At 34.8% G+C, this 27,147-nt stretch overlaps 4 protein-coding genes across 6 annotated transcripts; 1 reads left to right on the forward strand and 3 right to left on the reverse strand.

The window, feature by feature from the left end:
* Nucleotides 1-946: 946 nt before the first annotated feature.
* Nucleotides 947-4,770, forward strand: LOC103503205 (mitochondrial phosphate carrier protein 3, mitochondrial-like). Its single transcript, XM_008467352.3, has 6 exons — nucleotides 947-1,392; nucleotides 1,666-2,027; nucleotides 2,132-2,175; nucleotides 3,759-3,973; nucleotides 4,055-4,179; nucleotides 4,269-4,770. Exons 1-6 carry the CDS (start codon nucleotides 1,096-1,098, stop codon nucleotides 4,336-4,338), a joined length of 1,113 nt encoding a protein of 370 aa, XP_008465574.1. The 5' UTR covers nucleotides 947-1,095; the 3' UTR covers nucleotides 4,339-4,770.
* A 2,151-nt stretch (nucleotides 4,771-6,921) lies between these two features.
* Nucleotides 6,922-9,026, reverse strand: LOC103503186 (uncharacterized). Of its 2 annotated transcripts, none has more exons than XM_051090308.1 (4): nucleotides 8,871-9,026; nucleotides 8,076-8,378; nucleotides 7,113-7,181; nucleotides 6,922-7,026 (listed from the first exon to the last, which is right to left on the reverse strand). In XM_051090308.1, exons 1-3 carry the CDS (start codon nucleotides 8,987-8,989, stop codon nucleotides 7,115-7,117), a joined length of 489 nt encoding a protein of 162 aa, XP_050946265.1. In that variant the 5' UTR covers nucleotides 8,990-9,026; the 3' UTR covers nucleotides 6,922-7,026; nucleotides 7,113-7,114. The 2 variants fall into 2 exon arrangements, with proteins under 2 accessions (XP_050946265.1, XP_008465558.1); XM_008467336.3 differs by having other exon boundaries at nucleotides 8,835-9,026.
* Nucleotides 9,027-11,880: 2,854 nt separating this feature from the next.
* LOC127151039 (uncharacterized) lies at nucleotides 11,881-13,766 on the reverse strand. 2 transcript variants are annotated; one of them, XR_007823730.1, is made up of 4 exons: nucleotides 13,270-13,766; nucleotides 12,966-13,191; nucleotides 12,447-12,861; nucleotides 11,881-12,206 (listed from the first exon to the last, which is right to left on the reverse strand). XR_007823730.1 is itself a non-coding variant. In XM_051090309.1 (3 exons), the coding sequence occupies exons 1-3, from the start codon at nucleotides 13,363-13,365 to the stop codon at nucleotides 12,818-12,820; spliced, it is 366 nt and encodes a 121-aa protein (XP_050946266.1). In that variant the 5' UTR covers nucleotides 13,366-13,766; the 3' UTR covers nucleotides 12,389-12,817. The 2 variants fall into 2 exon arrangements, 1 of the variants encoding a protein (XP_050946266.1); XM_051090309.1 differs by lacking the exon at nucleotides 11,881-12,206 and having other exon boundaries at nucleotides 12,389-12,861.
* A 3,546-nt stretch (nucleotides 13,767-17,312) lies between these two features.
* Nucleotides 17,313-21,930, reverse strand: LOC103503219 (probable glycerol-3-phosphate dehydrogenase [NAD(+)] 1, cytosolic). Its single transcript, XM_008467363.3, has 5 exons — nucleotides 20,701-21,930; nucleotides 19,800-20,021; nucleotides 18,871-19,118; nucleotides 17,800-17,939; nucleotides 17,313-17,675 (listed from the first exon to the last, which is right to left on the reverse strand). The coding sequence occupies exons 1-5, from the start codon at nucleotides 21,350-21,352 to the stop codon at nucleotides 17,549-17,551; spliced, it is 1,389 nt and encodes a 462-aa protein (XP_008465585.1). The 5' UTR covers nucleotides 21,353-21,930; the 3' UTR covers nucleotides 17,313-17,548.
* Between the last annotated feature and the right edge of the window lie 5,217 nt (nucleotides 21,931-27,147).

Here is a 27,147-nt window from a genome sequence, read left to right on the forward strand (position 1 = left end):
TTGTATTCCTAAAAAAGTTGTCCAATATCTTCAATCACTAAATATTTGATGTGCCTAAGTTTTCCTTCCTTAGTTGTTGAGGCGTTGAGGCCGAGTAAGGAAAGATAAGATAATTATGACGTTGAAAAGCTGGTCAAGTTATCCATCTTTGGATGGTTTAAAGTTATTACATGTAGGGAGGGTTGCATTCCAATTTTGTGTGTGAGATGAGTCTTATTTTCGAGATGGGTTGCTAGGCGATCAAGGAGAAGTATAAGAAATGAGTTCTTATACTCTTGAACAACTTGACACGAAGAATAACATCCTAGTGGATGAAGGAAGGTGATGGAACTTAAAGTTTAGGTTTTATTTTTGGCCTTGTGATAAAAAAAATGTAATTGTAAAGTATTAGATCAAGTAATAAAAACAGAGTTGTGTTTTCTATTTTTGCTGTGTTGGGTTGTGTATCTTTATTGTGCTTATGGCCTAGTTGCTAAAGAGTTAAGGTTATTACCTAAATGTTTTACGGTGTGTTGAGTTGTAAAGATCTCCTGAGTTAAAGTTGGAATTTTGTATTGGAGATTGTTTTGAGAAGTTTAGCTTACTAATTGTTTAACTCATTAGGTGTCTAAGCGACACGCCTCCTTTTGGTCGCATGAAGTGGCTAGCAGGGTGGGGCGGACCGGGGTGGGGTGTGATAATAAACCTAAAAAATCACCCAGATAAGCCTAAATTATACGTTGAAGTTAAACTTACAATTTGATTAGAAGAAGAAGGAATATCTGATTTGGACATGAATTAATTACAAATACGGCGCCAATCATACAAAGCACATGTAAGATCAACGCATTCTACACTCAATCTCAGCCGTTGATTGCTTTCAATCCTTCAAAAAGAAAAAAAGAAGGGCAGTTCGGGCAGAGTCATACCTACCCGTTGACTATAAAAGCAACTACAAATCGAAAACCTCCATTTCTCCGTTACCATTACAGAGAAAATCAAAGAAATTTGGCGTTGAGAGATTGGGAGAGAGGTTTCTCTTTCTAGGGTTGCTTCTTCTTCTTCATCCTCCATTGTTGCAAATTTCACTTCCTTCTCCTCTTGTTCTCATCTCCCATGGCGCTCTCTGATAAACCCTCTCGCCAATCTCTGATCCCCAGCTTCCTTTACTCTTCCCCTTCTTCCACTCGAACTCTTCCTCTCATGAAGATGCTTCAGTCTTCACCCACTCTCGATTCGGTTTCCTCTCCTTCTCCTAAGACCTTTGTTATTCCCTCCCCCACTGAGCCCTCTAAGAAGATCGAGATGTACTCTCCAGCCTTTTACACTGCTTGTACTTTTGGTGGAATTCTCAGCTGTGGTCTTACTCATATGGCTGTTACTCCTCTTGATTTGGTTAAATGTAATATGCAGGTTCGGCTTTTTTACATTTCTGCTTACCCTTTTCTGTCTGGGATTTTTGAAATGTTCATCGTTTTTCTCTGCTTCAGATCTGTGGATTTTCTCGCTTTGTTACGAGGTTTCTAATTTGTGTGTTTGGTTTTTTTTTTATTATTATTTTTTTTTATTGGATGTGGTTGTTGAATTTTGTATGGATCGGATCTAAAACTTTCATTGGTGTATTTAGGTTTACCCTTGTTTTGGATTTGGTATTAGGAAGTTAACGAGGGTGTTGTGTTTGTTCAGATTGATCCTGCGAAATACAAAAGTATTTCATCTGGTTTTGGAGTTTTGCTCAAGGAGCAGGGTGTGAGGGGTTTCTTCAGGGGCTGGGTGCCTACCCTTCTTGGGTACAGTGCACAGGGTGCTTGCAAGTTTGGATTCTACGAGTTCTTTAAGAAGTATTACTCTGATATTGCTGGACCTGAGTACGCTGCTAAGTACAAGACCTTGATCTACCTTGCCGGTTCTGCATCTGCTGAGGTGATTGCTGATATTGCACTTTGCCCTTTTGAAGCAGTGAAGGTTCGTGTTCAAACTCAGCCTGGTTTTGCTAGAGGTCTAGCTGATGGACTTCCCAAGTTCGTCAGATCTGAAGGAACTCTTGGGTATGTACTATAAATTATTCATCGAGTCATTTTCTAAGTGACAAGTGGGAAGATTTCTGAGTATTTTGATGGATTAATGGGTTACAACTTGTTTGTGATTGCAGGTTGTACAAGGGTATTGTTCCACTCTGGGGACGACAGATTCCATGTAAGTTAACATAAAACAATTATGATCTGTAGCCTACTTGTATTTTTTGCATTAAATGATCGTGTTCTCTCACACTATCACACACATATAAAATACTTGGAATTGTGATGACTGATATTTTAGAATTGGTATACTTCGTTATTATTACAAGCACTTTCCTATAATTCAAAGTTTTACGAGGTAATATTTGTGCCTCTATGCTGGATTCCTGATGGAAACGTTAACTTGTTTACTGATTTTGATGTTTATAAACCTTTATAAAATTTATTGTTTATTGTGCTTATTCTTTTTTGTCACATATTTTCTACTATGGAATTCTAATATCTTCTTCCCATTTATTTCATTAGAAATTAGCTTTTTTACTTGCTTTCAATTTATTACTTGGTAATTTGATTTCCACAACAGACGCTAATGACATTGCTGGTATAGTTATTTAATATTTAGCTTATATGTTTATGTTACCTTTGAATATTATATGAAATTAAAGTGATAACCAACTCTGAAATGCAAGAATTGTATATCCCCTACCCATAGGAAAGAACTTCAGATTTTCCAGGGAATATTGAAAAGTAGTACCGACTTGCCATTTTCTTTAAAATGAAGCATGGATTGTTTCATTCTCTGTTTTGACTTGATTGTAGTCAGAGCATCTTTCACATCAGCTATTTTAATTATTTGGTTACCCCATTCTTGTGACGAAATAAATGAATTATTATTTGGTTGACCTTGTTTCAATTTTTTAATTGGTCGGGGCGGTGAAGTATAGTTGGTAATCTTTTTCATTTGTTGATGCTTAGGAAATTGTTACTTGTTTGATAGATGCTTGGTCGTGAATATATGTACTTATATACATTGCCTGGTGTATGCCTAGTTGCAGTTAGCATTTTTGGTATTTCTTGTTGTTTGATAGTGATATTTGTATGACTCTAGGAGTTTTGTGTTGTATCACCTTTTGTATCATAAAGTGGAGAATTTCGGAATATTTATTTGTGGAGATTTTCTTTAACTTTACTTTCAGTTTTATTGGTCTGATTGCTCTATTTTTATGGACGAGATAAGAATTCATCACTCTACCCGAACCATCAGATCATGTGTCTGACTGTTTTGTTCAATGTCAACTTGTCGATATGACGATTTCCCTTCCGTTCAACAATAATAACTTTTCTTCTCTTTCTTGGTGTAGAATAGTTCTTGCCTTTCCCACTTGTTTTGATGTCATGTTAATACTGATTAAAGTTTGGCATGTAGGAAGTGGGCTTGAAAACGAAGGTTCCTTTTAGAGTTCACCAAGTTGATTTTGGAAATTTTCTAATTGCAATGATTGAATACAGGTTCAAATTTCTTAGTTTATCTCAGCTTGTATGAAGTACCCTTCTAAAAGGTCCATTAAATTCAATTTGGTCCTGGATGATTTGAAAGCCTAAATTTGTGACGTGGATTTGTGGTTTGCTGAAAAGCCTAGTATTCTGTGTTTTTTTCTTCTTTCTTTTGGTGTTTTCTTTATTCACAAGCTGTGATTTTAATTTGTCTTTCGGTTGCTTTGTTTTATATGCTATTTTGAATGACTGGTGCTTTTCTTTCAGACACGATGATGAAGTTTGCATCCTTTGAGACAATAGTTGAGATGCTATACAAGTATGCCATTCCCACACCAAAGGACCAGTGCAGCAAATCTCTCCAGCTTGGTGTTAGTTTTGCTGGTGGATATGTGGCTGGTGTTTTCTGTGCTATCGTGTCTCATCCTGCCGATAATCTTGTGTCGTTCCTCAACAACGCCAAAGGAGCCACTGTTGGTGATGTGAGTGCTGTCGCCCGAGCTCTACTTCGTTCTTGTTTCATTAGTTGTTTTTTATTAACTTCTGGTTTTTTTGTTGTGCAGGCTGTCAAGAAGCTCGGATTATGGGGTCTCTTCACCCGTGGGCTACCTCTCCGTATTGTGATGATTGGAACTCTTACTGGTGCTCAATGGGGTATCTATGATGCCTTCAAAGTATTTGTTGGACTGTAAGTTCAAACCCAATGGCTAAACCTTCTTGAATTCTCCCTCTTTGATTTGAGAGCTGCTACTCACGTTCTTATTTTTTTTCGACCAGGCCTACCACCGGTGGCCCGGCGCCTGCTGCTGCCCCTGCACCTGCTGCAGCTGAGCTTGCAAAGGCGTGAGGTTGATGCATGATAGACCAACAGGAGTTTTGTTGTTTTTCGCGAGTTGAGGAGAAACCTCTTCATAGGAAATTGAATAAACATAACCATTTAGCGATGCTGCTTACAGTCCTCAAAGCCTGAAGAATATCTTTATAGAATGGATGGACCCTTTTCCATTCGGTTTTTTGTTTCCCGTTTATTACTCGGCATTCATTGAATTTGTTAAGCCAAGGATGGTTTTGATCTCATCCTTGTGCTAGCTTTTGGATACTCGGCATTCATCCTTGCTAGCTTTTGTAGTAGTTAAGAATTCAGATAGAGAATTGCAGTTTAATGGTTTTAAAAACCATGTCAGGAACAAACTTGTTGTACCACCCATGTCAGCAACAAACTTTCGCCAAATAAACTGACGGATAATGGGCAAAGGAACAAAATTTGGCTGAGTTTTCATTTCTCTTCTTACATTCTACTTTTCTTGGTAAGCCTATGCTAAGCTAAGCCTCTCATTCTTAGCTCTGAATTTTAATTTACCTCAAAGGGTTTTCTTTTTAAGATAAATAATGCTTATTATATATTTTCATTGCAACATTTTATTCTTATATTAGAGATTCATCATGATTTTTAATACACGGGATAGATATGATATTGATGCAGTATTAGAAATGTTAAATAGCTGTCCATATGAATACAACAAATGTATGATTTTCAATAAATTTGTGTAAAATGTTGAATGAACGTTTGATACAGTCAGCCAATTTAGAGGATTTTGATACCATTGCCTGTCGTCAACTTTCATGATTTGGAAATGGAAGGGTTGGATGGCACAAGACTGAGTCAATGTCGTAATAACGTGTATTGCCCATGATTTAATCTAAATGTGTTTTTCTAGTTAACACTCTTGGAGGACCCTTTCCATTGGTTCTACTACTACACGTCTAAATTGTAGGTTTCAAAGTCTTAGGTTTCTTTCTCAGAAAAAGAAATCTTGTGTTCTCAATGATCATTGGGTATAAAATTTTGAATTGTACTATTCAACTCAATAATTTAAGTCTCATTGTGTGGATGCCTACGAACAACTTCAAACTAAAAAAGCACTTCAAATTGATTCCTCGTCTGAATTGGTTGGCAAACTTAGATAATGGGTGTCTACTTTCATTTCATATTAAGGTAGGTATTCACATTGTTTTGACTCTGAGATGCCTACTCTATTGAATGACAACACTACTTAAAAGTAATATATATATATACAGCGCCTCTCCTCCGCAGCTTTCTTTGCACCACCCGGTCTGTATATTAAACTCTTTATTTAGATGATCCTAATATAAAGACATGTTGTGAGTCAACATCTCAATTAATTTAAATTGCATCTTTGTTTTGTCTCACAAAATAGTCTTACATTACTTTTAATTAACCATCATGGGTCAAAGGAATCATGAGTTCAATCCATATTGGCCACCTCCTACCCAGGAATTAATTTCCTAAAAATTTCCTTGACACCCATAGGGTCAGACGGATTGTTTCGAACACTCACAAATATAAAAAAGAAAAGACCATTACTTTTAATTCTTTCAAATACCATTTGAATATATATTGTTTCAAGAATATAGTAAATTTACGAGTTCCAAAGTATTGGATAATTAATGTTTTTATTTGAATATGCAATGTCCGAAAGTTAAGGGAATGGATTTGATTTACCAATTTTTATATATATAATCCAAAGCTAAATATATATTTAATGAAATGGAATAGAACAAGTAATATAGTCATAAAATTGATTAACATTATTAGTTAATTATTAGTTAAGTATTAATTAAATTCTTTTTATTTAATAACTAAATAATTATAATTCAACTAAAAATATTAATAATTAATAATAAAATCTTATATTAAATAGTTTTACATAGTTAAGATAACATAAAATAATGATAATGATAGATGAATTTTAGTTAAAAATTTATTAAGTATAATATATTTATATTCAACAATTAATTAAAATCAACAATAATGATTAATAGATATTAATTTATTGATTAATAAGACTTCAACCACTTCTCAGGTATAGAAATTCCATAAGTTTTGAAGACACTAAACTACACAAAGACAATTAATTCTATCATGAAATTTCATGGCAATTTCAGAAACAAATGGAGCGTTAAAAAGACAAAGGGAAACTTCAAATTTGAAGGTGGTTTGTAATTTCAACATTATTGGAATATTTTAAGTGCAACTTGAAAGATTTTAGTGCTTTTAAAGTGATCATTCAATAATGGCAAGTGGTAACCCTCCTTAGCCAATCTAATAGTTCGATTGTTTACAAAATTCTTCATCTCATGCCACAAACCAAATCTATTAGCAATATAAACCTAAGCACGTCCTTGCTCATACAATGCCTTTATCCATGCTTTCTAATTCCGATACAGGAACTCATACTCTACTCATTTCTCATGTTACATCCGTCTAACTTGATGATTGTTCCATCTTACAAGTGGCCAAACTCAATAGTAGATTTTTGTTCATTAAATTATAAGTTTAGTCTATGAAGGTATGCATGTGTGTGTGTGTGTGTGTGTATATATATATTAATGAGAAACAAGAAAGTACTGAGCGAAAGTGTGCCACATTAATTACTACTAGAGGGGGAAAAAGTTCACGTACCGCACGCAATCCACAGATCATTACAATTCCTGAATTCGGCCATTGCATTATCTGTAGTAAACATCAGTACACTATTCTTCACATTGTACAACTGCAATAGACCAATCAATCTGAAAGTTAACGAAAAGGATAACAACCATTACGAGGGTGGTTTGGCTGACTTCTTCACGAACAGCTTGCTTATATCTTCAGTGACAATGTTACTCCTGGCAAAGATGCAGAATAGCTATCAGAATAAATAAAATAATAAAAAGTAGGTGCAAAATTGTAATTGAAATTCACCTAAAACCATATATTTCAAACTTCTAAACTGAATAGAAAACGAGCGAGCTTGAGCTTGAGCTTGAGTTTTCACACTACTAGTGTTTGCTTCTTAAGGTGATATAATAGCGCTGGATGGAGGACTCACATCATAGATTTAATTGTCAAATTTCCTTCGACTTAAACCAGTGAATTTACAATATCTTAAACTAGTTACGGTTACTTTTAAGCCATAGTAAATCGTTACTAATGAAATGAAATTTTCAGAGTTCTTGTAAGGCAGCAAATGATGTTTATCAACAGCCATAGTTGCATTTACTTTCATAGAATATAAGTAGAACCAAGTTTATTAAAAAATATTTAAACACTAATATTCATGAAAAACAATAGGCCTACAGACTATTCATAGCCAGAAGTCCACAAACCATGTTTATTTTATACCAAACTTGGTAGTAAGTAGTACATTGCCATTACAATCGTGTCTACTAAACTTAGAATCAGATTTTTTCATTGGACTCCAGAGAGAGGTCGGTGGAGGGGCATAGGCTTATTACAATTTTTAGGGCTAGAAGAATACACAAATGCATACTCAATAGTCATATACGCAATAATGATATGAATTATTTATTCACTGTGTTTCCTAGTTGAGGAATGAATAGAACTTTTTTCAATCTATCATCTCGCAAGGATACAAGTACCTTATACACACACACACACACATATATAAATGCATCAAACCCAATTATTTTATTATTCAGGGAACAATGTCAAAAATGAAAGCAAATACCAGCAAAAACAAAAGGAAAATAAGGGGAAATTAGAAATGCATTAGAACAAACCTTCCAGTAAGCTGAGGCGGAACCAACAAAGTCCCTGAAGTATCCGGAACATTCTTAGAGTGAGGCAAGCTCGATCTTGGAACTTTACTTCTAGGAAGAGAAGATCCTAAAACATTTGTTTCTCTCTTGCGAGATGCATTGGCAGCCATAGCCGCTGCTACTCGAGAAGAGTGATCGCTACCACTAAAAAGACTAGAAGATGTTTGAGAATTCAAGAGTAAAGAAGCATCAGGAAGCTCAACCCAAGGCACAGAAGAAGACTCCTCATTAGTTTCAAACTGTTGATTTGGCTTAACAATGGGCCTACAGAGTACAGAGCCAATCATAAGAAAATAAATTAAACCTGACCTAACACAATCCAAACCTAAAAACAGCAAATATATTGTTCCAAGGTCATGGCAATCGAATCAGCAGCCAAGGCATTCCCTAAAAGGAGAGAGCAACTCAACAGTACAAGCACGATATCGCTAATCTTTAAAGAACCACTCAACAATCTCCCTTCCTCCCAGTTTAGCTAATAACAACAACCCTAAAAAAAGATACAAATACAAAATTAAGAAGTAGAATAAAACCTTCGATTTTTCGGGGTGAACAAGTATTAATTAACACCGAAGGTTAAACATATTAGGTTATGGAAAAATTAGAAGAGGAAAATGATGGAAAAATCGATTGGAATAGAGAAAAAGCAAAAAAAGCAATCCGAATTGGAACTCTCCCGCTTGGGAATTAAAAAATCTAAGGAAATGGTAGAAAAATTACTGGTTGACCGGAGGAGATTGAGGCCTCGGCTCGTACTTGGGGAGTTGAGGCTCTGTAACTGTGTGGTTTTCCGACTGATTACGATTATCCTCCTTCTCCTCCTCCACCGCCGCCGGCACGTCTTCGTCCGATGAAGCGTAGTCTACCAGTGACATTTTTTCTATTGTCTCTCCTCGTGCTCCTTTCGGTCTGTTGTTTTCGAAATTATGATCCGCCCTTTTATTACCGGTCGGGTTTTTTCTTTCGTTGTGATCCGGACCAACTCACTATGAAACGACACCGTATTTTCTTCTTCTTCTTCCTTTTCCTTTAAAATAAATTATTGCATTTATGGTTAATTTCCATAAATATAAAAAAACACTCAAACATTTACTATCCATGTAATAAAATAAAAAAATCTATGATATTTTCAAAAAATTTCAGGTTTGTCCTTGAACAATGCTGACTATTTTTTCACTTCTTTTTGTTCTTCTTCTTTACTATTTATTCATTTCTCTTCATATTATTAATTTCTTCGTACTATTGCTTTTTCTTCATTTTTCAACATTATGGTTATTTATGTAAATATTTACCAATTTCTTCATTTTCTCTTCAAGAATTTCTTTCTTCTTCATTTCTCATCTTCTTTTCTTTTTCTTCTTGGTATAAAATCATATCGTTTAGACTAGATACTTGTACAAGATCATTTACACTTGGTACAAGGGTACAAGATCGTTTAGACTTGGTACAAGGGTACAAGATTGTTTAGACTTGCTACAAGATCACTTAGACTTGCTACATGATCATTTAGACTTGCTACAAGATCGTTTAGACTAGATAGAAGGGTATAAGATTGTTTACACTTGCTACAAGATCGTTTAGACTTACTATGAGATCGTTTAGACTAGGTAGGAGGTACAAGATCGTTTAAACTTGGTAAAATGGTACAAAATCGTTTAGATTTGCTACGAGACTGTTGCTGAGAGATCGTTGCTAAGAGATCGTTTAGACTGGGTACGAGATCGTTTAAATTGGGTACAAAATCATTTTTCACGCGTGTGTGACCGATTATTTGTGGGGGTATTTTTGTTATTTAATGTAGTGAGCTTGTGGGCTTTTTCCTTTTTTAAAATTGTTCTGTACAGTGTAAATATTTTCGCACTCTATTTTATTTTAGAAAAAACCCTTTATTTATTAATGCTTATTTTCAGTCTCTTGTTTTTAGCATTATTTATCCAACCAACTAACTAAGAAGTCACTCTCTATTCAAAAGAAAAGGAAAAAAAAAAAAAAGGAAGAAGTTAAAGCCACCCTTTTTCATCCCTCAAAACTTTAAATGGGATAATTGATTTTAATAAGAAAATTGTTGAAAATATTTTCAAATGTAATAAAAATTTAATTGTTTGTCTATGATACATAATAATAATAGTCTAAGAGGTCATTTGGGGGAAGGGTTGAGTTATAGAAGGGTTAAGGTTATGATAAAACTATGTTATGATAAACCTAGTGTTATGATAAAACTTAAGTTTATCATAACACTAGTTTGGGGGAAAAGTTTAGAAAGGTAGTTTTATGATAAGAGGTGTTTGGGGGAGGGGTTATGTGGGAAGGATCAAGATAGTGTTATGAATAAGATGTGTTTGGGGGAAGTGTTATGTGGGTAGGTTTATGAGGATTTTAAGATGTGTTTGGTGGAAGGGTTATGTAGGTAGTGTTATAATAATGTTATGATAAGATGTGTTTAAGGGAAGGGTTATGTGGGTAGAGTTATGAAATTCTTTTTACTTATTAATTTTTTTTCCAATTCACATTGTACATGTAAAAAAAAATTATTTTGCATATTGTTTTATTCTGAAAGCGTTCAAAGTTTGCTATAACAATTTGGCTTACTCTCTCCAACGACGACGTCCATCTCTAATCTTATTAAATTAGTAAATACACTTCACCAATTTTTCAATAATTTCTTTACAAATTCTACTAATTTTATTCCAAGTCATTTTGAACAAATAAAAACCAGTTACTGCGTATTTGTAATTATTGAGCGTGTCTTACATTTGTTTTTAACATCTTTGCTTACGTGCTCTAACGCATACGTCCATATTTATAATGGTGACTTGAATTACTTATTATGTAGCACTTGAACACCATATTTTTTAAAAATCTTACATATACACCGTACAAATTGCCTTCATTTCAACCAACACTTCTTAAACTGAATTTCAATAATAGAACAAAAAAAAAAAAAAAAACAGTTTCATAAAATAGTAGAAATCATACACACATCAAAGAAGAGTACGTACGAAAATAGTTTGATAAAATTATGAAGAACAGTACAAATCATATACATAGTGAAGTAAGAAAACATCAAGTAAGCCAGTGAAAGTAGAGAAACTATCTGGAGTCGTCTCGTAGGAAGAGTCTGCAGTAGTTCTTCCTCTCTTCGTTAGTCATCTCTACGAAACTGCGCATGTCGTCCATACTGCACATGAGTACCCTTTGGCACACTGCCCTATCCAAACTACTTAGGTCAGGCATCGCACGCAATAGGCGTAGGAATTCTTGGCAAACTTCGGTGTCATTGGCAAAGGCGCACGGAGGCCACTCGACAATGGCCCTCAGTTGGTCATTTACACACTCCAGTGCCATATGTATCATCTCAACCTCACCCCCACTGACTTTCCCTCTTTTGCTTTGATCCACTCGATCTGATCCTACCGTCGGACGTGCGACCAAGTCATGAGGTGCGTACATCATCCTGGGACATGTCAATCCTTTGGCTGTACATGGATGGAAACTCCATATCATTTCCATCAGGCATGTCAAATCCCTTATATCCGTCAGGCTCGTTAGACCCAACGTCGGTGAACGTCTCTACAAAGCAACCCGTCGCTCTATCCCTCCTGAACACATATGCAAGTTCGTCATAATAGGAAAACGATTTGTTAAGGAAGCCCTTCACTGCAGGATGTGATTGCATAAAAAACATGAGCACTTCAAACTAACATAGGAAAAATGGTCAGTGCACTAAGCAAGTATTGCACGTTTTTATTAGTATCCTTACCTTCCAGTTGTCGAATAGTTCCTTCTCGGCAATGATGCACTTTGTCTCATCGTTCCATTCGAACCCACTGCATGATGGCCCATTCATTTCTGCGATAGCCTGGAAGGTTCGCTTCAGTGTCTTAGTTCTGCAGTCTATTACAGTAGTGGCTTGGACACGACATCCAAACAACTTTTCTGCCATCATGTGGATAAGTTGGACCAGTTAACCTAGCCAAAACGTACCGTTGTCTGACTTCCATCTCGGTGAATACCAACTCCACTAAACACTCGACTAGAGTGTCCTCCTCCTTCATCCATACATTTTTTGGGGCACGAGACAAGCTTGTCATACTGACAATGAAAAATGACAACAAATACATAAAACACATTAGCAATTTGGAATTTTCACATTGAAGAGATACAACAAAGGCCAAACAATATTAGGACATATCATTATAATTTCTATTTGTCCATAGCTGTAAATCATGCACGCATACATTCGATATTCAAATTAAAAAGTAGAGGTAATTTAAATTGTCATACAACCGAGAGGTTCTAATTTAAAATGGTTTTAGCTATATGTTACGCAACTGCCATTCGGTCAACATCGCTTCAACTAATTTTCGCCATGAGACCATTCGTTTGTGGTCTCAATGTACTAAATGTCGTCTCCTGTGGTAGTCGTTGCATATGCCGAGTCTCCCTCGTCAATGTCGTCTAAGCCTTCGCCATTTGTCATTTCTCTGTTAATCAAATTGTGCAGCAAGTAACATGCTAAGATGGTGCGACACTGCACTTGGAGGAGATAGTACGACTTCCCACGAAGTATTGCCCCAACGACCCTTTAGAAGATCGAAAGCATGCTCAATGACATTTCTTGTGGATGAGTGTTTCGTGTTGAAATATTCATTTGCAATGGTTGGTGCATTTTCAGTGTCATGCCACTCTTGCAAGTGGTACCTCTAGCCTCTGTGTGGGACAAGAAATTCCTCCGCGTTTGGATAACCTGCATTACACAAATAATAATATCCTTGTTATGAGAACTAATGGTTTATGCGAAGTCAATTAGGAATTTCTAAACAGCGTGGTAGGACTAAAAATTGTAAATACCCTTTGGCACTTGCAGTCCATTTGGTTGTGCAAGCGCATCTCGGAGAATGCGTGAATCTGCTGTAGATCCTTCCCAACCAGCCAGTACGTATATGAAATCCCCTTTTGTGTTGTAGAGGCTAAGTACATTAGTGTCAATTTCTCCCTTATGCGTTCTGAATGTAGGACGATCGATTGCGGGTACATGCACCTTTATGTACGTCCCATCCAACGCCCCAAGGAAATTCTACAGGTTTAAAAAAACGGTCATACATCAGTGGGACGTACTGATACGTGACATACAGATAACTTTGACTACACGCACCTCGAAACATTTCCACCATGGATCCTTGCAGGTGTTTGTTACTGGCACCGATTTCTTTATCAACTCGTCATAGAGTTGTACCACAGCCAACAACATGAGGTTGAAATGTCACAATACAGTCTCACCGAATAGTACAAATTCTCTTTAAATAACACGCTTTTCACGTCATGGGTCAGGACATGCAAGAACATGACAACCATTTACTCAACATCAACAATCTCTGTCGACGAAAGGCCAACGACAATCCGTAGTAAATGGCATAAAATAGAAAATGTTCGTCTGTCCTTTCGTGTGCATTATAGACACACTAGATCAGACTCGTGTATCATGCGAAAGTACACAAGCTGCCCAATTCTATGCCTAGTATTGTATGGTGTATGTAGGAGCCGCTTATTGTCGTTCATGAGTGCCTCCAACGTTAGCAGCATCTGACATTAGCACACTGTAAATGCAGTTAGGACTGCAACAAGAGTTTGTGGATCCATTTGAAAGTACCAAAATTTCCTAAAAATGATTACATATGTATGTTATAATGTCCATATACATGGTAAAAAATTCCATAACTAGCATAAAGTTCGTATATGGAAGCTACCTACAACTATTTAAGAAAATAAAATGGTAAAATGATGACGGCTTGTGTTACATGTGATGTTTCAAAGAAACAATGAAAAACCAGAGAGACGTTTTTAAAACTATAATACGACAATCGGTAACATGTGTGATGAAACAGAATGTGAAGAAACATTTTTTTTAACTTGTGCAAAATGTTTACTTTTAGTAAGTCATTATCGAAATGAAAAATTATACAAAAAATGAAAATAATTTACTTTCATTGAATCAGTTTTTTAACATGTGATGAAAAATTACACTAAAAAATGTTCTCAAACAAATTAGCGGTGAAAATTAAAAACATGTTACTATAGTTTCACTAATAATATTGGTTTTAAAAAACACATTTGGGGGTTCAATTTTAAAATGTGAACATTGAGTTTACACATATGTTTCCTAGTGTGAAATAATTGTGAAAAGACTAAACATGTGTTAATAATTTTTCAATTGTACTTGAGCGAAATAAGTAAATATGTGTTAATCTTTTTTCCTAGTGTGAAACAATTGTTTCCTACTTATTATGTTTTATTCAATTGTATAGTCTTTTTTATTCCGCTTATGGTTGTTTTAAACATATATTAGGCAATTATTGCTCTATAATTACGTTCACTATTCTTACACTACTGTCTTAATTAAATTGTGAAATGCATAGTATTGAGATGTTACTTTTTCAAAAGTAGGTATTCAACGTGCATGGAAAAAAATAGGTATTCAACTTAAACTGAAATATATAGTGCATATAATATAGAGTGCATATAATAGAAGCGTACAAAAAATGTTTAAGAAAATGAGCACAATTTAATAAATACAAAATGAAGGAGAAGGAAAATAAAAAAAACAAAACTATTTTCGGAACAAGTGAAATTACATTACAAACGGTTTAACAATAAAAGAAAGAAACCACAAAATGAAAAAAAAACTACTAATGGCTAATTCTAAGTACCTCGTACAAAGTTATTATGAAGGACCATGTCTTGCATAAGAGAAAGGAAAATAGTAAGGACACGGGACGTACGCACGACGACTTGCAAATAGTAAAACGTATGGAATAAAAGAATGGAATAAATAGTACGTATACATACTTTGTACGTGGACAATACCACCAAAAAGCAATAATCATAACGTAATACATTAATAAAGAGAATAGAAAGTGAACATTTTTTAGATAAAAATAAATAGGTAGCCTCAGAATTTTGAAATCCATTCAAAACAATGAACGAAATTTCATAGTTGTTGAAACATCAATTAAAATGTAGAACGGAATGGACAATGCTACTACATTACAAACAACCAATAAAGTAAGAAAGGCAGTAGAAGCATATAAAGAGAGATGTACGAGTATTTTTGGAAAAGTGGTATGATGTGAAGAAAGTGAGTACAACATACGTGAATACGGAAAAGGAAACACGGACTGTACCTAGAAAACAAGGCAGAAACAAACAACTAAGACAAAAGTATGCAAACAAAAAAGAAGTTACCTACGAATGAGAAAACACCAAAAAAAAAAAAAAAAGGCAGCCAATCACAAATGCAAGTGCTAAATGAAAAGAGAAAATGTGGTTGGGGGAGTAAATGATGCCTTTAATGACCATACACCAAAAAAGCAGAGGGAATCTCTGCCTCTTTGCAATATCAGGATAAAGGAAGAGAAAAGTCCAAGCATAGTCAAAGGGTAGCTATTGGAAGCTACACGAAAAGTACAACAAGAAAAGATAACCAAATATCTTGAAGGGACAAAACAATCTGCATATCAGCCCCACATTTTTCCCAATCAGATGAGTAAAGAAAACATGGAAGCAAATTTTCAAATGAAAGTGAAGCATTCAGTACAAGCAGCCACCATAATTCATGTGCAATCAATTTTGAGAGCATACAAAGGAGTTGTATAAGGGACCGAATCACCCAACAGCAAACATTACAAACAAATAAAAAATGAAGTGCATAAAGAAAACATCAATTAGAACATAGAACAACAACACACCCAAATATAGAACATAATCAAAAATACAAAGAATACACATATATGTAAAAAAAATGATTAAGATGTTATGGAAAACACAGGCTTTTGTTTGAGAAAAATAGCATTCAAACAGAAGAATAACTCCCTACCATGCTCGATTATCACTCATTGCCAAGCAAGGTTGTGAAATCTCTGTTCTAAATGAGTGAAGGTTAACCTGAAACATCAAGAGGAACATCGAGCGGCAAAGGACTTTTATCGAGTGACAAGGATACGATTCGAGGGGGAAAATGAAGATGCATGTTCACGAAAAACACCTAATGGAACGTGCAACTGTTGGTTTTAGAAGCAACAACAAAACCCAAAAAAGAGAAAATCGAAAGGTGTTTGGAGGCAACGCCAATGGAGCACCGCCTTCAACAAACTCACAGTCAATTTTCCAGAAGTGAGAGAGATCTAGATCGGGCTTCGACATCACTATAGGAAACCCCCCTTTTCGATGGAAACAGAGAATGAATTTTTCGGTCAAAAAATCGTCAATGGCTGAACCTCACACATAAATGGATGAAAAATGAAAATGGAAGAGAAGAGGGAGAAGAAGGAACCACATAAATCGAAAGTGGAAGAAGAAGACGAATCGAAAAGGTGTTACACAGATTGAGGGAACAAATTGAAAGGAAAGGATTGGGAGAGAAATTGGCAAATGAGAAGTGGAAGGGTTGAGGGCTAAAACAGGTATTATAGAAACCCTAAAACTAGAATTTCCGTAACCCTTGTTCCAAATGGAGGTTAGGATTGGGATAACCTAACCCCACAGTGATACTCATACTACCTAACCCCACGGTGATACTCATACTACCTAACCCCATAGTGATACTCCTATTGTCTATTGTTTATCATTAATAGACAATAAAAATTTCTATATTTGTAAATAAATATGAACCAAAGCAACCCTTAAAATTAATATCTCGATAGTTGTTAACAAACAATGAAAGTAAGAACTCTAATTACTATCAACCATGAAACAATATAATGATAATTATGTGATAGATAATTGTAATGAGTAACAATTTTAGGTTAATAATTAAACGATTTTTTTCAAATATAGAAAATTAAACTAAAATATTTACAAATATAGCAAAATGTTAATGTCTATTAGTGATAGATCGTGATAGACTACGATACTCTTCCATCACCGGATAAACTACAATATAAATTTATTGTTTTATGTTTGATAGAAGTATATCGTAACCTATTACGGATAGACATTGACGTTTTGCTATACTTGAAAATATTTTTAATAGTTTATCATCCAAAACCTGACGTATAATTAAATGGGGTTTGATTGCTATGTTTTGTTTGCCACTAACCTAATTTCTATAATTGGGTCGTCATTCAGAATATGAACTATTTTCTTCCTGTGGGAACCTTTTGAAATAATGAAATACAAATTTCATCCGAGAAACAATGAAAGGAAAAGAAAAGATGAATATGATAAACTAAAAGAAACCCTCGTTACATTTGGCTTAACATTCCAGATTGGCAATTTAATACCTACCGTAACCTTCATCGCCATATACAAAAAGGGTAAAAACAAACCCTACAAAAATGCCTACAAAAATAAAAATGCACACAACAAAAATGCTCACTTCATTAAATTCTACATTCAAACAAGACTACGTACATACAAGAAGTGGTTGTTAATGACCGTTAACGCTGATGTCCAAGAAGTGATGGCTTATAGAAAACATGAGTTTGTGCAATCTTGATACGATCACGAGGATCGGTTATCGTTTCGTCCCTCAGGGCTTGAAGAATGGCCTCTGATGAAAACTCCCTAAATATTGCAAGAATGAAGTTAAAATTATCAGGCCTTGGTAATGGCTTCTTCCATACCTTTTGTACAACTGCAACAAAATACAAAATAGAAACAAAAGAAAATGAAATGAATCTATTCATACCTCGTTATTAGTATATTGTAGAGCATCTTTAGAATTGGGCAAAGCTTAACTGGAGCAACAGGTTTGTTATCTTCAGGATGTAGAACACTCAAGCTGGACTGACTGAGCAATTCATAAAATGCTTTCACAGCAGAAACTCCCTGCCATAATCATCTCATTCGGTCAAATTCACTCCACATATATCTTGGGCGTTTAATAACTGATAAGAAAAGAAAGACAAAGATAACCCCATGGAATCCTAATGGGATTTTGAGGTTGGTTTTGGTTCAATTTAGGAATGGGATGGTTGGTACACGATTCTTTCAAAACTAGTTTTTGATTTAACTCGAATCAACGTCAATTAATTAACTCATTCCCCAACCATGAACACCCCAATTTGAATCTGGCAAAGTATATCTCCCTATTTCGTCAATTAATTAACTCATTCCCCAACCATGAACACCCCAATTTGAATCTGGCAAAGTATATCTCCCTATTTTTGCGTTACCAGACCTACTCTCTCAAGATTATGCTGCTGCCATGCTATAAAACACACACAAACATGCATGCATGATCGAGTCAAAGAAGCCCAATCATAGAAGCTCCCTCTGCTCCGGACCGGCGGAGGACACTCAAAGAGTAAGAAGTACAAGAAATGCGTTTTTTTTTCTACTAAGAAACAATTTCAATGATGAAATAAAGAAGATACAACTTCAATAACTATTGGTGCATTACAGAGGAGCTTCTTAATTGGAGATTAAATAAGCTAGGCTATAATGACTAGAAAGATGCTGTGATCTACCTCTAAAGAAGAAGAAACATATCACAATTACAGCAGCTCAGAGGAAAATAATTCAACTTCATGCTTGTACAGACCAAGGGAACTCTTGACGGTCAATAGTAGCCATGGATTGGGTCGCTATGAGTATTGGGTTTAGGGGGGAATAATGATACTTGGAAGGAAGTCATAAAGATTATCGGTAGTGTTTTCTTTCAAGCTTTTAGCAAAGTATTTTTGTCAATTCTAACCAGAAATTGTAACATAAGCCGAAAATGGTGTTAGCACTTCTATCTCACTTATAAATAACGTACCTGAATCATACCCTTGCCTTTGATGCTATCACCCATTTCGAGGCTCAGCTCTCCTTCAGCTAATTTTTGCCCATACCAGGCGTTACGGCCTTTCAATAGAGTAACATAAGTGTCAGCCAGCAACGGTCCAGCCAATTTCTCTGGTTCTTCAGCCAATAGATGAGTAATAAATATCATCTCTGAGGTACAGTGTGCAAAGTATACTGCTTTGCTGGTGGCACTCTCTTTTGTCAAAGTTGCCACCATTCCTGTGGAAGAAATGAAAATTTACTGTGTTAAGCCATAGAGGCAATGATGATCAATCTTCTTTATGATAATCTTAAATCACCGATTGACTGCACACAAAATCTCTTTAGACCCCAGTTCCGATGCAATCTTAAACCATCAAATGATCCAAAAGCTTAAGATTGCAATTAAGGGTAAATTTAATCATATACTATCTAATATATAGTTTTTTTGTCCATGCAGCATAATAATGTAGTTAATAAAGCGTTAACCACAGTAATCAAGCAAGGGAAAGAAGTAGAAGGAAACGTTTGTATTCTAAAAAACACGTGAAGCTTCACTATAATGTGCAAGATTTTTTAAAAATGATCCACACAGACACTTTGAACATTCTTTCAATTTTCCTATCACATAGACCATCAATGTCAATTACAGTAAATTATTAAAAAAAGAAACCAAGTTGAACCCCTTCATTCAAAAACGTTTACAGTGATCTCAATATATGCAATGCAATAGTAATTGTATCCTAATTGTAACTTGAGATCTGGAACTAATTTAAGCCAAACATTTCTAAGAACTAGATTAAACATAAAATGCTGCAGCCAAAATACAGAATGAAAAGACCAAAACTATGTAAACATGTCTACTGTGGCTGTACCAAATTGTTTAAGACATTTAATAAACGAATAGGAAATGAGTGTTACCGGCTCCAATGGCATAGACATTCTTTAATCCGCCCATTACTTCATGAGTAACAAGGTCGCCATTGTCCCACACAATGAAATGGGGCTGCCTCAAAAATTTTGCCAAGGATTTTCTCCACTTTTCAGATCCACAAATTCGAGCATTGGCATATTCCCTATTGTAAATCTCTGAGGCAATGTTGGGTCCTCCAAGATAAAGAATGTTCTCCAAAGGAACTCCAGCTGCAAATCAATAATATAGGTCTTAGACTTCTGACAATTTTTAGGATTCTTGTAGAATGTAAGATAACAATAATGACACAACTAAAGGGGCAATAATGTATGTTCTCACTTGTCCACACATGTGAACAAAAGAAGGGGGAAAAAAGGAAGGAAAAAGGAAAGTTTTCCCCCCTCCCAATGGGATCTTCTAGTTACAAAGACAAAATATTTAAACTATCCAAGATCATACTTAGACAGTGCAAATGACTCAATAAGCAGGAAATAAGCCGTTGGAACTACAAGATATAAGGAATAGAAACCCATACTATTTGATTCAACTCAGATACAAGAAAAAAGTTTCAGGCAATGAATTTACATTCTAGTTTCTTCCAGTTCAGCACACTAAGAGTTTTTCGTTTTTTTTCATATTTCCTATTCCACCTGAGACAAAACTCGATTAACTTGACAATATATATTAACTTCTAGGGCAGCAAAGAACCATTTCCTTAACAAATTTGATGATAATATAAACCACCCTTGAACAGAAGAAGCCTTCAAAACCAATAAGTTAGAGAAGGCTTAGTTGCACAATTCCATACAATTTTGGAAGAAAAAAATAACATATGATAATTATTGCCGTTTAACATAATTTTTTTCACTATCAAGTAATATAAACGATACCAAGAGGAAGCAATCTTACTTGCGCTGTTAATAATCTGTGTAGGAGTTATTATTCGTGGTTGAGGCTCCAATTCAGCCTCCACACCCTTTGACAAAGAAATGATAACAGGCATAGTTAATCTCTCTTTCCAATACCTTCTCATTTCGTTGAACACTTGGCGGGTGTCGGTCGAAGGCAAGCCATTCACCACAATGTCAGCATCCCACACAGCCTCCTGCAAATTGGTGACAACCTTCAAAGGACAGAGAGGCGTATCAATCATATTCAAGCAGAACCCATCTTTCAATATCTCATCAGCATACAAAGTTCTGTCACCTAATCTAGCTTCTACATATTTCAAATATGCACATCGCCTGATTAATCTTCTCAACACATCTTCCCTTGAATTTATCACTTCAAATAAATGCTCAGCAGTGGCTCTATCAACTGTTCGTCCATGTCTTCTCCATATCCTAATCAGAACTTTCTCTCTCAAATGGCCATAGCTCTCTTGCAGCATGGCAATGAAGACACTGCCCCAAGCACCAGCTCCAACACCCACGATTCTCAGCGGATCCCCATCTGCTTTCCCAAAAAGACGACGAAGATCGTCAAGCTTCTCCTCCATTGTAGCGTTTGAGTTCTGAATTGAGCCATTTGTTTGGCTATTTCTGTCGATTGTATCAACCATTTTCTTCTTTCGAACTTACGGAATCGGAATTTGAGTTTCGGGATTTAAATAGGTTGTTTGTAAATTGAATTCAATCAGATTTTTCTAGAGAAAAAAAAAAACAGAAAACGAAAAAAAATCCCAAAGTTAGAAAGTTTTCACGAACCGAAATCGAAAAGCGATTTCGCTTTTTCATACTCCAGCTATCATTGAGCGAAAACCAAACAAATGGACATGTGTGTGAAATTCGAGAACCGAAAAAAGATCATTGACACCGATCAAGAACCGCGTAACCCAGGGCGCAGAAATGCAATTTAAATACGTATTTGACCGCCACGGAGCAGTCAACCAAGATCTTCGAAGCTTATTTTACGTCTTCAAATTCAACTTTTACCTGAAGATGACATCGACAACGAAAACAATAGAAAATCAACTGAAAAAGTTCAATCTGTATATCGACAATGAAAAATTCGAAACCAAGTTCTTCGAATCAAAACACAGTCAACGGCGTTGAACAAGTAGAAATCAAATTCTTTTGGAACTTTTGATTCTGTTATCTATGAATCTATAGCGACTATAGAGAATTGAGAAGAAAAACATTGGCATGCAAGTTCAATTGAAGATGGAACTCAAATGATAGAAGGTATGTTCTTAATTTTTCTTTACAATAGTTTTTTTCAAATTTAACTAAAATAAATTTTAAACAATTACTTTATTTCAATAGTAAGAAGAAAAATCAAGAGAACTATAATAAATTTAATTAAACTAAAAAAATGGTTATCGCAGGTAGGTTAGGACTTAGGAATATCATTTCACATAACTAATTTAGAAAATGAGTCGTTTTAAAATAATTTTAGTGTTTATAAAGGGATATTTTAAAATAACAAACATTGAAACTATTTATCATTTTCTATTAAAAATGAGTTTTTAAAACAAATCCGTTTAAAATAAAGAAAAATTATTTTAAATAATAGAACCGTTAAAAGTATTTACAAATATAGCAAAATTTTACCTTTTGATAGACAAAGTAGATTTAGATTAATAAAGTGACATTTTTAAAAATAGTAAAATTTATTGAACTCTCTAATCTATTTGAGTTTTTTTTTTTTTTGTTATATTTTGTAAATAACTTCGTTTTTTATGTTACTTATAATAATTTTACATTAACAAATGTCTAAAATATTGTAATTTATAAAATTTTGCTATATACGTAAATATGTTAACTTATTTTGTTATAAAACATCCCTAGAATAAACAGTTCAAGCCATCTTTTAGAAGAAAAAAAATGAATTTTAGTGTTTGATATGGTCAATCTCTCTAAGTTGCATGAGAAACTCCAACCACCACTTTTACGAACTCCAACCACAACTCTTAACTATCACCTGTCAACCAACATTGATCACAACATTCAACTACTGTCGATAGGCAACTTTCTATGATTATCGTCGCCCAATCTCCGTCTTCCACTTCTAGTGCCCTCAACCCCAATCGCCACTTATAGTGACTGTCATCGTAAACCTTTGATCGCCATTTCTGGTGACCGCCACCTTCAAACTCCAATAACCACCATCGACTAATTTCTTTATTAACATTAATAAAAATACTATTAAAATATAATAAACTAAACAAACTTCCATACAAAAACACTTTTGAGAAAGAATTGTTGAATATATTTGTGTTTTTATTTTAAAGAGTTTTTATAACGAAAAGAAAAAAGATTTTGGAAAACATAATTCCTTTTTCTTTAAGTCATTCCAAATGGACTCTAAGTAAAATTTAAATTACAGGTATAGATGATTGATTGATTGCATATGAACAATTAGAATGAAAATCAGTAAGGTCTGAGTGCAACAATTGAAGTAATAAATCTTAGAGGATTCCAAGATATTTTATGAGACTAATTAAGTTATAATTCTTTCAAAATGGAATGTGATTAATGTGACAATTGATAACCAAATGTGGTAGGTGGTGAATAGGTTAAATACAAATTGAAACATCAAACAATAATATAGATAAATAGGGGTGTTACAATGTTTTAGAAGGCAATGTGTCTTGGACAATGCACCGCATCATACCGGACAATGACTTAGACATGGATAGAAAGCTCTCCTACTGAGTCTTGTATCAAGTTTCTTTAGGAGCTCTAAGCAGCTAATGCCTATTTTCTATGGTTAGTTAGATCTTAGGTTATTTTCATGTAGATTTTTTATTATATGGTGTTTCTTGTTGTTGAGATGATGTGACAATTTTATTTTTAGTTTCTTTAGTCCTATATTTCTTTGTGGCATCCTTTTATATCCTAACATTATCATTATTAGAACTCCACTAGATCACTAAATTATGTGGTCAGATAATTTACCAATTTTTTTATATATATAAATTCAACAAAAGAAAATGTTCCAATTAAGTGATATGATGGGTCACTCAAAAACATAACCCTCTAGGGTATCTATATTGTTGAATCTCCTAAAGAATTTAGCTCATGATTAAAGATGAGTGAGCCCAAATTATTGGCTCATAAATCATACTTACAAGATAAAGGTTCAAAGGATAAAATAACGAAAACATAACAAAAGAAATCAAAGTACTTGTTAGAAATGTGATGAACAAAACTTATTTGAATCAATCTCACACTCTTTAACACTTTCTAGATTAGATTCTCTTTTTTCAAGGTCAAATCTTTTATCTACACTCACTCTTACGAGGCAGGGATGATCTAAACCTGGGTTTCTTTATAAGAACTTTCATTCTTGAAGAATTTATGGGTTGAACAGTGAGTTTCTATTGGAGCAATAAGAATCGTGGGTGATTGTGGATGCTTGAACAAGAAGGCTTCCCCTCCTTTTATAGGTGCCAATTGATTGAGAGAAGATTGAAATTTTTGCTCCGTGCATTTGCCAAGCGATTTCGGCACTGAAAAATAACTTTGGACCATAAGAATAACAACTGCAGACGATTGGGTGCCATTTCATATTTTAGGGTTGTGATGCTGATACATGAGCTTAGGTAATGAAAGCACATCGCGTCAATTTCCTCAAACCAGTTGAAATTTACTACAAAAGTTCATAAAGTTAACCAAAATTAGTAAAAATCCACTTTTGAGACTAGGACCTTCATAAAATCGTTTATTTATTTAGGACTATGTAATGGAGTAAAACTAGTGTAAACTATCGAATGAATTTTTGTATGAATAGTATTATGCCCCCTCAATGAGAAGGAAGAGCTTTATTTACAAGGAAGATTTAATACAAAGAGTAACTAACTAAACAATCTTTAACTACAACAACTAACAATCAATATTTAATTATATTAACTAAACAATACAACTTGTTTTACTCTATAATCCACCTCCCTAAAACTAGGCTTGTCCTCAAGCTAAGTCAGCAAGCTTGAAATCAACTGAGGCATGATATTTCTTTAAGTCAATCACATTAAAAATTGGGTTGATATTCAGTTCTTTTGGTAGTTCAATTTTGTAGGCATTAGGATCATATTCTACTATATCATTTTGCAAGGGCCAATCTGCTTATCCTTAAGCTTTCCATAAGTTGCAGCTGGAAATCTTTTTTTTTTTTCTCAAGTATGCCATAACAAGATCTTCTACTTGGAAGTGAACTTCTCTTCTCTTCTTTATGGTGCTATATTTTTCTATTAAGTGGTCATGAAATTCTTTATGAAGCATTGTACGGCTCGCCATCTCTTCTGCTTCATTTTGTATATCCACATCAATAGGTAAGTTAGCTATACCAAAAGTAAGTCTAGAAGTTTTATTGTAGAAAATGTCAAAGGGACATTTATTGGTGGTTATATTCTTCATATTATTGAAGGTAAATTCAGCTTGGGAAAGGGTCATGTCCCATTGTTTTGGGTGTGTTTCACTCAATCATCGAATTAAGTTTCCCAAGGATCTATTAGTAACTTCAATCTGGCCACCAGTTTGAGGGTGTGAGGTGGTGCTGAACTTGAGTGTAGTGTCAATTTTTTTTCGAAAGGGTTCTCTAAAAGTGGTTGAGGAACTTAACGTTCCTATCAGAAACAATAGTCTTAGGAATTCATAAACAACATAATTGGTCTTCTTGCAAGCTAGGAAATGGGCCATCAACAAAATTTTTATTTTGTCCACTACTACCATTACAACTAATCTCCTTTGTGTTTTGGACAAGCCAACAACAAAATTTATTGAAAGGTTTTCCCAGATACTCATAAGAATCGATAGGAGAAAATACATGCCGACATTAGTTAAAGACTCTTTAGCTCTTTAGCACACCACACATCTTTTCACAATATTATTAGTATCTCTTCTTGCTTGCAAAAGAATCTTTGATTGTTTATGTGGAAAGTTTTATCCTAACCAAAATGGCCAGCTAAACCTCCAGCATGAGCTTATTTGATTAAAGCTTCCCTAAGAGATGTATGAGGAATGCAAAAGTTGATTACCTTTGAAGAGGAATCCTTCAATAATATGGAAGTCTTCCATATGGAGATGGTTAGTGCAATCACACCATATTTTCTCAAAATCTTCATCATCTTCGTACAATTCTGACAGATGATGAAATGCAATGATGTCGGCCAAAAGAATGATTAACAAGATGTCTTTTCTGCTCAAAGCATCAACTACCTTATTCTCTTTCCGGCCTTGGTGCTTGATAAAGAACTCAAAGCATTGGATGTAAGATATCCAATGAGCATGCATTCTGTTAACATTTTCTTGGGCTTACAAGTATTTCAAGGAGAAGTGGTCTGTGAGCAAGACAAAAGCTTTGGATAAAAGGTAGTGCTCTCATTGCTTCAAAGTCCTTACTAGAGCATATAATTCATGCTCATAGGTACTCCAAGACTGTTTATGAATGCTTAGTTTTTCACTAAAAAAACTCCATTGGATGGCCTCCTTGGGATAAAACAACCCCCCCCCTTTCATCTCCATAAGCATCCACTGCAACGTCAAAGGGATTATCAAATTCGAGCAGCTTCAAGACTGGAAGACTATTAAGTTTCGGTTTAATGACATCAAAGTTGTCTTGCTGACAACTTCCCCACAGAAGTCCTCATTTCTTTAAGCAATTTGTTATAGGATCTGTTATGGAACTGAATTTCTTTTTTATAAATTTTCTAAAAAAGGATGTCAATCCCATAAAGGTTTGCACTTCTTTTATTGGCTTCAGAATTGGCCAATTATTTAATAGCTTCAACTTTTTCTTCATCCATCTTTACTTGACTGTTGTTGATGATGAAGCTTAGGAATACTATCTACTTAGTACAAAATGTATATTTCTTCATGTTGATGTATAGCTCATTCTCCTCCAAAGTTTTGAATACTAACTTTAGGTACTGATAATGATCTTCCTTAATTCTGCTATACACCAAAATATCGTTAAAATAAAAAGCAACAAATTGTTTAAAGAGTGGAGTACTTGGTGCATTAGACACATAAACGTGCCTAGGGCATTAAAGAGACCAAAAGGCATCACAAAGTCATTCGAACAACCCTTTATTTTTTATAAAGGCAGTCTTCCATTTGTCCCTTTGGGTGACTACGGATTTGGTGGTAGCCACTCTTAAAATCCACTTTTGAAAAAATAAGAGCTCCTCCCAATTGGGCTAGTAAATTATTGATTCAAGGGATAGAGAAGCGATATTTGGTTGTTATTCTATTAAAGACCCTACTATCAACACACATCCTCCAGCTACCATCTTTTTTTGGAGTTAATAATGCTGGAACTGCATAGGGGCTCACACTCGGGTGTATATGTCCCCTATTTAAGAGCTCTTCAATATATTGGTATAAGATGACGTGTTCATTTAGATTCATCCTATAA

The sequence above is a fragment of the Cucumis melo genome, chromosome 9, assembly GCF_025177605.1.
Source record: "Cucumis melo cultivar AY chromosome 9, USDA_Cmelo_AY_1.0, whole genome shotgun sequence".
NCBI lineage: Eukaryota > Viridiplantae > Streptophyta > Magnoliopsida > Cucurbitales > Cucurbitaceae > Cucumis > Cucumis melo.

What these genes read in the sequence shown, in the direction of transcription:
- LOC103503205 (XM_008467352.3), top strand. Translation starts at nt 1,096, where the DNA reads ATGGCGCTCTCTGATAAACCCTCTCGCCAATCTCTGATCCCCAGCTTC. An exon ending in AGATCTGAAGGAACTCTTGG is followed by an intron (nt 2,028 to 2,131) that starts GTATGTACTATA and finishes TTGTGATTGCAG; the next exon opens with GTTGTACAAGGGTATTGTTC. An exon ending in AAGGAGCCACTGTTGGTGAT is followed by an intron (nt 3,974 to 4,054) that starts GTGAGTGCTGTC and finishes TTTGTTGTGCAG; the next exon opens with GCTGTCAAGAAGCTCGGATT.
- LOC103503186 (XM_008467336.3), bottom strand. Translation starts at nt 8,989, where the DNA reads ATGTCACTGGTAGACTACGCTTCATCGGACGAAGACGTGCCGGCGGCG. An exon ending in CAATCTCCTCCGGTCAACCA is followed by an intron (nt 8,379 to 8,834) that starts GTAATTTTTCTA and finishes TGTACTCTGTAG; the next exon opens with GCCCATTGTTAAGCCAAATC. An exon ending in CCGCCTCAGCTTACTGGAAG is followed by an intron (nt 7,182 to 8,075) that starts GTTTGTTCTAAT and finishes CATCTTTGCCAG; the next exon opens with GAGTAACATTGTCACTGAAG.
- LOC127151039 (XM_051090309.1), bottom strand. Translation starts at nt 13,365, where the DNA reads ATGTTGTTGGCTGTGGTACAACTCTATGACGAGTTGATAAAGAAATCG. An exon ending in CATGGTGGAAATGTTTCGAG is followed by an intron (nt 13,192 to 13,269) that starts GTGCGTGTAGTC and finishes TTAAACCTGTAG; the next exon opens with AATTTCCTTGGGGCGTTGGA. An exon ending in TGGACTGCAAGTGCCAAAGG is followed by an intron (nt 12,862 to 12,965) that starts GTATTTACAATT and finishes TGTGTAATGCAG; the next exon opens with GTTATCCAAACGCGGAGGAA.
- LOC103503219 (XM_008467363.3), bottom strand. Translation starts at nt 21,352, where the DNA reads ATGGTTGATACAATCGACAGAAATAGCCAAACAAATGGCTCAATTCAG. An exon ending in ACAGATTATTAACAGCGCAA is followed by an intron (nt 20,022 to 20,700) that starts GTAAGATTGCTT and finishes ATTGATTTGCAG; the next exon opens with CTGGAGTTCCTTTGGAGAAC. An exon ending in TGTCTATGCCATTGGAGCCG is followed by an intron (nt 19,119 to 19,799) that starts GTAACACTCATT and finishes TTTCTTCCACAG; the next exon opens with GAATGGTGGCAACTTTGACA.